The 12,032-nt window shown below is 55.8% G+C and overlaps 1 protein-coding gene across 1 annotated transcript; it reads left to right on the top strand.

The window, feature by feature from the left end:
• The first annotated feature begins 7,311 nt into the window (after positions 1-7,311).
• On the top strand, positions 7,312-12,032 carry DIRAS1 (DIRAS family GTPase 1). Its single transcript, XM_090288605.1, has 2 exons — positions 7,312-7,389; positions 10,169-12,032. Exon 2 carries the CDS (start codon positions 10,237-10,239, stop codon positions 10,831-10,833), a length of 597 nt encoding a protein of 198 aa, XP_090144731.1. The 5' UTR covers positions 7,312-7,389; positions 10,169-10,236; the 3' UTR covers positions 10,834-12,032.

Genomic DNA, 12,032 nt, shown 5'->3' with positions numbered 1-12,032 from the left:
GTGACCATGTCAACCTAGGCATGGGGATCTGGCAACTCACATGGGAGGCGGGGCCAGGCATCCACATGGGGTCAGGCCAAGACCCTCCCCTCCCTATACACTTCAAATGTGGACCAGGGCAGGAGCTGTTGGAGGCTCTGAGGCCTCTGTCCTCTGCCCCTAACTGATTCCATTGCTAACAGAGGAGGCCACCAGCATGGAGTGTTCATTCTGCTGTTAGATGGGGCAGCTCTGTGACTCCTGCCACTTGAAGCTTTGCCTCCAGGGGGATGGGCAGTGTCCCAGGTGCCTCTAGACCATTCTTTTCTCTGCTTCTGGTGCTGTCACCCCAATGGGGAGGTTGCCCTCCTGGGAGCTGGGGCTGCTGGGCTAGAATGAGAGTGTAGGTTCCCCGAGGGAATGGACCCATGGGCTGAGAGATGTGCAGGCAAGGCCAGGAGGCAGCTTGGCCATTGGTTCATATCCCCACATATGCCCAGGGTCTCTGGAGCAAGATGGATCCTGCAGATTGTGGGATAGGGGCCACAAGACTTGATTCCCCCCACCAGAGACAAATAAAGGAAGCCAATCCCAGATTCTGCAGGAGAGCAGAGACTTAACAGCTCAGAGGCTGGTGTAAAGTCTTGGTGCCGTGGCAACCTCTCATTAGCCTCTATTGTCCCAGCAATGTGGAGCGTGCCTGGAGAGTGGGAGTGGGTTGAGCCTTTCCTAGGTGATTTGCTTGGCCTGGTTTGGAGGTGTGGCTGGAGGGTTCTTGGGCCTGGTGACCTGGGCTCAGTTCTGCATGGCTTCATCTTCTAGCTCTGTCCTGGGCTGCTGGGGCCTGCTAATTACACTGTTCCTGCCTTGTGACTTGGCTGGGAAGCCCAGGGCCCAGGTTTTTGCCTTTCTGAAATCTCCAAATTTCCTTCTTGTGTCCACCAATGCCAAGATACACTGCAACAGGCCGTTTAAGCTCCCTGACAAGGAGAGGTCCCTCCTCCCATGGCCCTGGCCTCAGTGGGGCCTCTTGTCACTCTGGCCATGTTGGGAGCTCCAGGAGCAGCTAGTTGCTTAGGGAACAGCAGGGGCTGGCCTGCTGTTCCCTGCTTAACCCAGTGGGCATGAGGTACAGTCTCTACCATGGCCCCAGACTCCTTTGTTGCTACGAGATTCTAGGGGAGCAGGTATGTATATTTGAAATCTTATACTTTTACACCAATGGCTCTTACCCTGGTGCTGTCAGAAGTATTGACCCACTTCTAGAAATTTCTAACACTGGGGACCCATTTCCCAACCCCACATGGCCTGGCCCTGATCCCAAGCCAGGAAATGACCCCGTGGGTGTGGGAACATCATCCTCTTTACAGTGTCCTAAACCTGATGTGGCCTCCACCTGCTCTCACTTCACCCAGGAACTGGAAGGTTCCATGTGGGTAGGTCACCATGAAGCCACTAGGCTGGAGTCTGCCTTTAGCTGAGGGCATGAAACTGTGCAGGGGACCAGGTGGGGGCAGCCAGGCCTCCCATACAGGAAGGCTCAGGGGCCCCTGTCCCCCTAAATCCAGTGGGAACCCACACTGGGGCAGGGCACTCTGCTCCAGGGATCCCTAGCTGCATACCTCTTACCCCCATCACCAAAAGCACACACAGCTGCCTCCCCACCAGTCATTTGCTCTCTGGGGTGGCCCTGGTGATACCACAGCCTGTCCTCCAGATCTCATGTCTGTTTCCTGTCCCCAAGGGGAGCCTTCAAGGTCATGTTGTTCCCTCTTCACTCTGAGTTGGCTTTTGGACCAGCAGGCCCAGAAAGGGCATGGCCACACAAGCAAAGGAAAGACCTGAGTGTCCCCTTTGCCCACCCTTCAGTTAGGGCATCTCTGCCCCAGGTCCTGTCATCCTCAGCTCCCCAGTGTGCCTGTGCCTGACCTGCCTTCGTTTGCTGAGTTGGGGCTGCTCCTAGCTGCCCCTCTCTCCCCAGGGTCCCATTAGCCCCAGCAATTCTGCTGCTAGGCCTCATGGTGACACAGAATCCTGAGAAGTTTGGGCAGGTGGGGTTATAGGAAAGGACACAGGCTATCTCACTAGCCCCCAAAGGCTACTTCTACCTACAGTGGTCAAAGGAGCAGGGTCAGCCCTGGAATCTGCTTCCAGGAGCCACCGTGGGTCAGCCAGCCACGGGGGTGATGGCGTCTCTCTCTTGGCTGGTTTGGGTCAGTTTTCTCCACTTTGGTCAAGGATCTGAACATCTCCATGGTGGGGTAAGAAGAGTGGTTGGCCCATCTGGCAGAGGCTAAAGAAGCAACACTCATTGCTGAGGCCCTCTTGCCAATGGTGGCCAAATCCAGACTGAGGCCAGCTCAGTGGCTCCATCCCCCACCAGCTCTGACAAGGGAGCATTGCCACGTGGTGAGAGGAGCTTTGCTTGAATAAGACTGTAGGTCAGTTACTACCTGAGGCCTTGAACCAGCACTCTCCACAAAACAGGACATAGGCCACAAAAGGCTTTGTGCATCTCTGCAACTTTTGACATCAAGGAGATGTCACATGGCCTGTTGATGCACTTATTCCTCCTTCTCAGGGGTCTTAGTGAACTCTGGTTCTCAATCCAGGTGATTTTGCCCCCAAGGGACACTGGGTAATGTCTGGGGACATCAGTTGTCACAACACAAGGTGCTCGACATTGAGTAGGGGGCCAGAGATGCTGCTCAGAACCCCACAGTGCCCAGGACAGCCCCACCCCAGAGAGTGAGCCAGCCGGGGCTTGGTGCCCTCTGCAGTCTGCCCTGAATAGGGACTCAGCACAGGTGACAGCTGGATGGAGTCAACTGGGTTCCCTGCTTGATCTGGAGACAAAAAAGGAGAAAATTAGAAGGTGGCATCCAAACCTCATGGATTGAATCAACCATAATAACAGTGTATTGGGGCTTCTATTGTCTGCTGTTTGCATTTCTTGTGAAGAAGTTATCGTGGGGTGGGGAAGGGAGAACACCAATTTATGGGCCTGTTTGCATCTTCACAGCCCCAAAAGCATGCAATGAACTAGATGGTGTCTCCCAGCACACGGTGCCATCAGACCTGCCCTGGCCACCAATATGGACCCTCAGCCCCTGTAAGAGGGATGTGCACCCCACCTGTTCCAGCCCATGCCCTCCCTGAGCTTGCCAGCTTCAGAATAGAGCCAGTGACCAGCCCATCTGATCTTCCCAGAGCCGCCTGCAGGCAGGGAGGGGGCTAGGGCTCCCAAGGGCAGAGGGGGTCTGCTGCAGGGTGGGTGAATTGTTCTATGAAGACCCTAGAACTCTTCTCTGGGCTGTTGGGATGCTGAGACCAAATTGGGCTGAAGCAGGGATGCTCCCTCTGTCCCTGTCACCCTTAATTTCCACAGCTTCCTGAGCAAGAACAGCAGACTTGGCAGGCCTTGGTATTCTGGCCTTGGGCTGAAGTGATCGCTGCATATCCAGCCTGGCAGGAGAGAACTGGGTTGGGTAGGTGGGCAGTTCAGAGCCCCTGATTTTTAAGTGCACGGTGGGGCACAACTGAGGAGCTGCATTTTGAGGAAAGTATACAGCCACCACGGTTGAAAGGCCCTCTCCCTTGAGGGACTGGCTGGGTCCCCTTGGCTAGTTCAGGTCCTGCAACTCTGGCCCAACAAGTTGGCCCCCAGAGTAGGGTCTCCCCCTTGGCACTATGGGCACTGGGGTGCCAAATCATTCTCTGTGTGGGGCCATCTCAACACGGGTGTTGAGCAGCATCCCTGGCCCCAAACCTTCTGCCAAGAGCACCCCTGGTGTGACAATCACATATGTCTCCAGACCTCCCAGTGTCCCCTGGGGACAGGATCGCCCTGGGTGAGATCCACAGAAGGCAGCTCCCATTATAGGGAGGGAGAGCAAAAAGAGGCCTGAGGACAAAAAGCAAGGTAAAGGGAGGCAGGGATAATTTTAGCAGGAACAGCTTTAGCAGCCTGGTCAGGGAGGAAATCTGTGAGGGACAAGAGCGAGTCACAAGATGGGGGAAGCGCTTTTCCAGCAGAGGAAGCAGCCTGTGCAAAGGCCCTGAGGTTTTTCTGCAGGTCACAGTCCCTTTTTTTGATTGACTTAAGCAGCCCTGGCTCAGTAAAAACACTCAAGCATTAAAGGAGTTCATCCTGCCGATGGCGAAGTCTTCAATATCCCCACTCTTTGGAGATGATCACAGCACAGCCTGTATACTGAGCAGTAAGTAACCCAGGACTCCTCCAGGGGCAGATGGTTTGGGTCAGGACCCAGCATCTTCCACCCTGGAGTGCGGTCCAGCTCCTGCAGATGCTGACCAGCAGAATTCAGGATCATGGATGCCAGCCCATTCATTTTTCGATGTAAACTGGGTTTTGATAAATGATCTCTGTATTTTGAAAATGTTAACACCAATCTTAAAAACAAATGAAACACCTTGGTGGGCCAAATTGCATCTGTGAAAGGCCATCGTGGGGCTCAGCCCCTGCTCTACCTGCATAATTGCATTAATCTGGGGAGCACAGAGAGCAGAGAACTTGACCCAGCTGCCTATCTCCCACCATGCAGTTATGCTGGGGTGGAGGATATAAATGAGGCGATGTGGCCTCTGCCTGGAACATTGGGACAGTGAGAAGTTCCATAGGCTGCAAGGCCAGGAGAGCTCGGACTGTGCAGGTAAATGGCTGTCCTTTGCAATTGAGAGGACTTTTGCAGGAAAGGGAAAGCTGGGCCAGAAGGCTGGGTTGTGACTTCAGAGCCCAGTGGAGTTCCAGTCATTGCCCAACCTTGTCCCAGCTGGGCCACCTCTGGTGAGCTGATTCTCTTCTCTGCACCTCAGTTTCCAGAGGGGACACAGCTGATGACTCCCACACACACATCCCTATGCTCACGAAAGCCAGAGCTATCCAGGCTGGCCATGGGGAATAGGGTACCACTGTCCTAGTTTGGGGTGCTGGGGTGGGTGGGGGGGCTGGGCCCATGTGCCCCAGGGAGAATGAGGAGGGGACTCTGAGGCCTGGCTCCAGAGGCTGAGAGCCTGGCCTGAGAGCTATAAATAGCAGCTGCAGAATGGCACAGCTATTGTACCCACGATCTTGTGTATGAGTCAGCCTGTCCCGGCCTGGGCTGGCATCTGGAGGTGCCAGAAGTCGGCCAGAGGCCTGGCCCAGCACCAACCAGCCAGTCACTCAGGAGACAAAGGCAGGCAGGCAGTTAGAGTAGTAGGAAGTTGGGCTGTTGTCTCAGCCACTGAGTGCCCAGCAGCCCTGTGTAGGTGGCCATCATCCCAAGCGCTCCCAGAAACCCTGAGAGGCATACAACAGTGATCCTTATTCGCAAGATGGGGAAAGTAAGGCTTGGATGGCAACTCAGGCCAGAAGTCAGGATCTGTCTGCCCACCAGGCTGCCTCCATGTCTGACAGCACCCCAAGAAGAAGGGTGGGGGCCGCCGTCTGAGGCATCCCATAGGGTGTGTGTGGGTAAGATGGGAAACCATGAACGCAATAGTTGTGAAGGAACTTGAACACCAGGCTGAGAAGCTGGACCTTGACCCCAAGGCAAAGGGAGACATGAGTGGCGTTAGAGCAGGGGAGGCTCATGTTGAAGGCTGGGAGTCGAATGCCAGAATGGAAGAGGGCTAGTGGGTGGCCCTGGGAGGCCAGGAACGAGGCGGGTGAGACTGTCCAGGCAGGAGAGGACTGTAGATGCAGTGGAGAGGCTGAGTCAGGAAGAGATGAAGCCCTTTAAGCCCAGAAAAGTCTGCCTCAGCCAGAGTCACAGAAATGGTGGGTCAGCAAAAATCAAGGAATCAAGAGCCAGAAGGGCCCTTGGACTCCGGATGATCATCTGCTCACACACCTCATGATGAGGAGCTCATCACTTCCCAAAGGGCCCCTTTCATCTTCCAACCGCTCTGACCCCAGAAAGCCCCTCCTTGTGGGGCCTAGTATCAGCTTCCCCATCAATGGACAACTTTCCTTTCACAGGCTTGGGGACTGGGGCTGTCTCACACTCATCCCTGACCCAGTTGTGCACCCTAAAGTCCAGTCTCCTCTGAGATGAGCCTCTGCTCTCCAAGTCATCAGGTAGGAGCAGATGATGGCATCCTGTGAGCTTAAACGTGGACACACATGTCAAATGCACAGACACTTTCCAAAGATGAACGTTTATTCTCAGAGTTATCTGAGGAAGATAAATATTTTCATATGAGAAAACCAAAAACCCATTCCCCCCTAACCTCCTCTGTTCACCCCCACTTTCAAATGCCCTCCCCAGACACACAAGGGCCCACCTGGCACCCTCCACCCACCCCACATGGGCTGCCCTTAGGGGTACCAACTCAGATGGAAGCCCTCTTCACTTCCTTTCCTCTCTCCATCCAACTAACCCCTGGGATAGGGGAGTGGTCTCCAGGTACATTCTCATTGCCTCAAGCCTTCTGGGACTCCCTCTGCCTTCTCATATATCTATTTATTGGTTTTCTAATTTTTATTGAATTTATTGGGATGATGTTGGTTAATAAAATTATATAGTATTTGCCCTGGCTGCTGTGGCTCAATGGATTGAGCATCGGCATGTGAGCCAAGTGTCGCTGGTTCGATTCCCTGTCAGGGCACATAACTAGGTTGCACATCAGGTCCCCAGTTAGGGGGTGCGAGTGAGAGGCAACCACACAGTGATCTTTCTCTCCCTTTCTTTCTCCTTTCCCCTCTCTCTAAACAAATAAATTAATTAATTAAACAAATAAATAAATTAATTATTTAAAATAAAAAAATAAGAAAAATAAAATTATATAGTATTTATTGGTTGATTGATATTTTATTCCACCAACGTGTCTTGTCTGGGGCGGGTTCCTGAGCTGGACCACGACCCCCCACCAACCCCAGGGTGACCCATTCTACTCTCCCAGCCCCCTTATCTGCAGTTCTGCCAACGCCTCTTCTTTTGTCTCTGGGGTGACTTCGACTCTGTCTCCTTCTTGCCCATCACCTAGTTTTCGGGGTAACCCTGGGCGCGCAGGCTGCCACTCGGGGCTCCGGAAAGAGCAGACCCCACCCCATCTGCGTCCCTGCGCCCTAGCGACCTCCCCGGGGACCAGCAGAAGCTCGTGGGCGCGGGCTGGAGTCCCGGAGGGGCTGTAAGCTCACAGGGATAGGGAGGCGGGGTGGGGGTCTGGGCGGGACTGCGCGCGCGGGCGGCGGAGATCGGGGCGGTCGTGACCTTGGCCGGGGGCGCGGGTCCCCGGGGAGGGGCGGAGCGCGGCGCCCAGCGGGCGGGCGGGGACGGCGCAGGCACGGCGGCGGCTCAGGCGGACGGCGGCGGCAGCGGCGGGAGCGCGGGGGGCGGTGGCGCCGGAGCAGACACGGAGAGGGCCAGCAGCAGCCGCGGCGGGGCCGCAGGGACGAGCGCCCAGGTAGGCAGCGGGGGAGAAGTCCAGGGTACGGGCCTGCAGCATCCCACTCGCCCAGCTTGCGGGGCCCTTCCTTACGCGCCTCTCCTTTGTCCGAGCCCCACCCTCCTAGCCAGCCTCAGCGGCCAGGCCCTCCTCCCGGCGGGCCCTGCACTGGAGCCCCTCCCCAGTCCCTGGCCCCGCCGGCCTTCGCTCCCACCTTGGACAGCTCCTACTCTGCGTCCTCCCCTCCCCCACGCTACCCACAAGGCGCCCCCGCGGCCAAGCCAGCCCCTCTCCATCTCGCTTAAGCCCCGCTGTCTGGGTTGGTCGTTCCACGGGGAGCCACTTGGGCCATGGGCCTTTCTCACCCCACCACTGCCCGCTCAGCCCTCCCGCCATCTCCGTCAAGCCGTGTGTCACTCAGCCCCATGCTAGTGTGGCCCCCTCCCCTACTACTTAGATCCTCCTTGGCCAAGGGGAGACCCTGAGCTTGCTCCCTTGAGTGTCTCCTCTCTCTGCCCCCTAGAGCAGGCCCTCTCTCATCAAGCTCCTCATTAGTTCTGGTCAGATCCTACCCCCACCCCAATTTGGGCGAGCACCCTCCTCAGGCCCTCCCTTGGGCCTGACCTGCTTTTTTGCACCTAAGGTCGTTGCAAGTTCTCCACTTGGGCTCTGGACACCTAGGGCTGGGCTGATTCCCTACAGTGGAGTCTCAGGGTGGGCTGCTTTGCACAGGGGGAGGAGGAACCCCTGCCTGTGGGGCCAACCATGGCTAGTTTAAATCCTGCTCTGCTCTGCCACCTACCTGCTCTGTGACCTTTAGCCAGTGCCTCCCTCTCTGACCCTAAGTGCCTGAGATCTTCTTTCCCAACCCCTGCCCTGCAGGAGGTGAGGGTGGTATTCAAAAGGCACTAGATGAACGCCTGGCATCAACTGGGGTGACTGAATGGGGCTCCTAGTCAGGGATCCCAGGCCCCAGAGGGGTCCCTCCTGAAGGACACCCCTGTTGGCTGCCCTGGAGCCCTTCCAGGGGGCCTGTACCCTGAGCAAAGACAGGGATGGGTCTGGGGCAGTAGAACTGTCATTGGCTACCGCGGATCCCCAGGCCAGTTGTGGCTGTGCCTGGCTACACATTATGTGTCCATTCCTCAGGGCACCCACCCAGAAAGGGCAGTGACTGTAGAGCTGATTGGCACCCCTTACCAGCCCCCCACCCAGTGTCCTCTCATGTGGACCACTGCCATGCATGTCACCATGTCACTAATATGCCTAGCAGTCAATCATGAGTTAGTGCTACTAAAGCTCCTGGAAGTTTGGCTGGCACATAATTTGTGGAGTATATGCTGCTGTTACTTTTATTGTATATCTTTCTGATAAACCTAATACCTCTGATCATTCAGAATGTGCTTCCCCGGCCCACAACAGGCCAAGGGCTTTACAATCTGAGGCCCCCTGATCAACAATCCTGATTGTCCATCCTTATAGAGGGCTGTCTCATGCCAACCACCTGCCTAAGGGCTTTCTCCAGCTTAGTACACTTTCTTCCCAGCAACTTCAGGGAGTGGGTACTACAACTGATTGAGTTTCACAAAGAAAACTGAGGCTCAAGGACACCAATCGGGCCCACATCATCAGGTCTTAGGCAGACAGACAGACACACACACACACACACACACACACGCACTCTTAAGTGAAGTAACTTGGCTGAGTTGTGATCCTATGTGTCTCTTCTCACTATAGTCCAACACCCATGCTTAGAGACAACTAGAAAGGAGAAAGGGATGGGGTCTTTCCTGCTCTCTATAAATAAGGACCCCTGGCTCCCACCCCCAACCCATGGCTCCTTCTCTACCTCTAACATTGCAAGAATTGCTATGCTGTGTGAACTCCCAAGGCCACTGGACTTCTCTGAGCTCAGGAGAGGGAGAAAGGATAAGAGGACCCCCTCCTGGGGAAGCTCTGTGCCTGTGGATATGGATATATTGAACCTGAATGGGAGGCCAGGAAGGGCAGACCGTGATCTGGGTGCAGAGTTTAGAGAGTAGGTATTTTTCTCTGTGGCCTCAGTTTTAACTTTCTCATCTCCAGTCTGGGCTGTGCATCCCTGCCTCTCAGGACTGCTATGGGAAATCAGTGTCATGATTTGCACTTTGGGGTTCTGGGATCTCCAACATTAAGATCAAGCTTATGGAATGAGGGCCGGAGAATGGCTTTAAAATGTGGGTGCCCAGGGCCACTGATTAATCATTTCCAGGCTGAAGCCTTGCCAGCTGCATTTTAAAGATGCTCCATCAAGTGGTTGCCACAAAGTTAAGGAGCCTCTGGACTAAGGGGGAAGCAAGAAACCTGTAATTTTTGGAGAGAGGCACCATGTCGCCCACTCTGCAGTGGGGGGGGAACTGAGGCTGAGCATCTTGCCCAGGTCACAGAGCCAGGCCTGCTGGCTTTCAGGAGCCCAAGCCAAGCTAGGGAGAGAGGAAGAAGCCCATGCAACCTGGCGGGCGGCTGGGGGAGCATGCATGTGGGAGAAGGAGTCACCTTCACAATTCTTGCAGCCCGGAGTCCTCTGGGAAGGAGCTTAGGCCCCAGATTTTGTTGAAAGGGAAACCAGCAAAAGGGTCTGGCTCTGAGCCTGCATGCAGGGCAGAATTGCAAAGTCAGCCAAATCAACCAGAAGGGCCTTCCCAGGACACAGGAGAAATGCCACCTCCTCTGAGAAGCCACCTCTCCTGCCGCTAGGCCCAGGGCTGTTCCTTCCTAGCTGGGTGGCCTTTTGTATCTGACACTCCTCTCTGTACAGGGTCAGCCTGGGGTCCTGGCAGCTGGCACAAGCCCTCCCAGCTCTGACCCCCACCCCTGGTGTAGAAGATGCCTGAGCAGAGTAATGACTACCGGGTGGTGGTGTTTGGTGCTGGTGGCGTGGGCAAGAGCTCGCTGGTGCTGCGCTTCGTGAAGGGCACATTTCGAGACACCTACATCCCCACCATCGAGGACACCTACCGGCAGGTGATTAGCTGTGACAAGAGCGTGTGCACACTGCAGATCACTGACACCACAGGCAGCCACCAGTTTCCAGCCATGCAGCGGCTATCCATCTCCAAGGGCCATGCTTTTATCTTGGTCTTCTCCGTCACCAGCAAGCAGTCGCTGGAGGAGCTGGGGCCCATCTACCAGCTTATCGTGCAGATCAAGGGCAGTGTGGAGGACATTCCGGTCATGCTGGTGGGCAACAAGTGTGATGAGACGCAGCGCGAGGTGGACACCCGCGAGGCCCAGGCTGTGGCCCAGGAGTGGAAGTGCGCCTTCATGGAGACATCAGCCAAGATGAACTACAATGTCAAGGAGCTCTTCCAGGAGCTGCTCACACTGGAGACACGCCGAAACATGAGCCTCAACATCGATGGCAAGCGCTCCAGCAAACAGAAGAGGACAGACCGCATCAAGGGCAAATGCATCCTCATGTGAGCCTGGGATGCCCGCCTGCAGCCAGCCCCTGTCCTGGCCCCTGTTCTGGCCCCTTGCCTCTCCCACATCACCCTGTAGCCACTGCCTTCTCTTCCTCTCCTCTTCTTTCCCCTCCTCCTCTTCTCTTCCTTCCCTTCTCTCATCACTTCCACTTCTCTGCCATCGTCCAACAACCCCGATGGGGACACCGAGGCCCTGGGGAGCCCTGCAGGTCTGGGGCTCCAACCCAGCCCTCTCGTATCACTCTGCCTTCCCCTTCATCTCTTTACCCCACCCTCCTGTCTGTACTCCCAAAGCCAAGTGCTAGAAGTGACCCCCTTGATCTGCACATGGGAAAACAGGGAAGCTGTCTGTCCCTGTGGGATCAAGGACACTGGGTTTTCCTTTCTCCATCTGTCTCCGTTTCGCCCAGGACCCCCATGTCTTTACCACTCCCTTGCGTGTCCCCAGCCAGACCTGTGCTGCCCCCACCCATTAGATCACTGTGACCTTGCCGGCAGGCAGGAGTTGAAATGCACACGGGCCTCAGATTTTGTTTTCTCTTATTTGGTGTTTAACATACACTCACCCATCCTACTTCCATCCCTCATGACCTCTGGCCTGTGCTCCCTACCCCAGCTCCCAGACCACCCCTCACACTTCTGTCCTCACAGCTTGTGGGGGGGGGGTGGCTTGCAGGATGGGCCTCAGGGCCACCAGGCAATAACCACAGGGCCTGCAGCAGAGCCCTACCAGCCCGGAACCCCACTCATCTCACAGCGTGGGCCTGAGGTGCAGGCAGGGGAGACCCAGAACTGGCTGATGGCCACAGAACAACTTGGGTACTGCCTGCCATGAAAATGGGGGGCCTTCCTGGACACAGCCCACAGACAGATTGGCATAGCACATCACCACTGAGCCCTGGACAGGTGTCTAGGGTGCTGGGGGTGGGTGCCTGGGGCCCCATCCAGTGGCAGGTGGCTGGTCTCACCATCAGCAGGATCTGAGGGGGCTTAAAGTAGAACCCTGCCAAGCCCACTTCCTCCCACCACCTGCATCTCAGAGAAGGGGACCCCCAGGAAGGCATGTGTCCTGGAGTTGGGGTATCTCTGCAACTGTGAGATTCTGAGTGTTCTGGTGTATGTGTCTAAATAACTCTATACTCGTGGGACCCTGTGGTGCTGTATCTGACAATGAAAATGACTTGTAGACCTGGGGTG

This window comes from Furipterus horrens, unplaced genomic scaffold, assembly GCF_987537825.1.
Source record: "Furipterus horrens unplaced genomic scaffold, mFurHor1.1.pri manual_scaffold_10, whole genome shotgun sequence".
Taxonomy (NCBI): domain Eukaryota; kingdom Metazoa; phylum Chordata; class Mammalia; order Chiroptera; family Furipteridae; genus Furipterus; species Furipterus horrens.
This window is presented reverse-complemented; position numbering and strand designations above follow the sequence as displayed.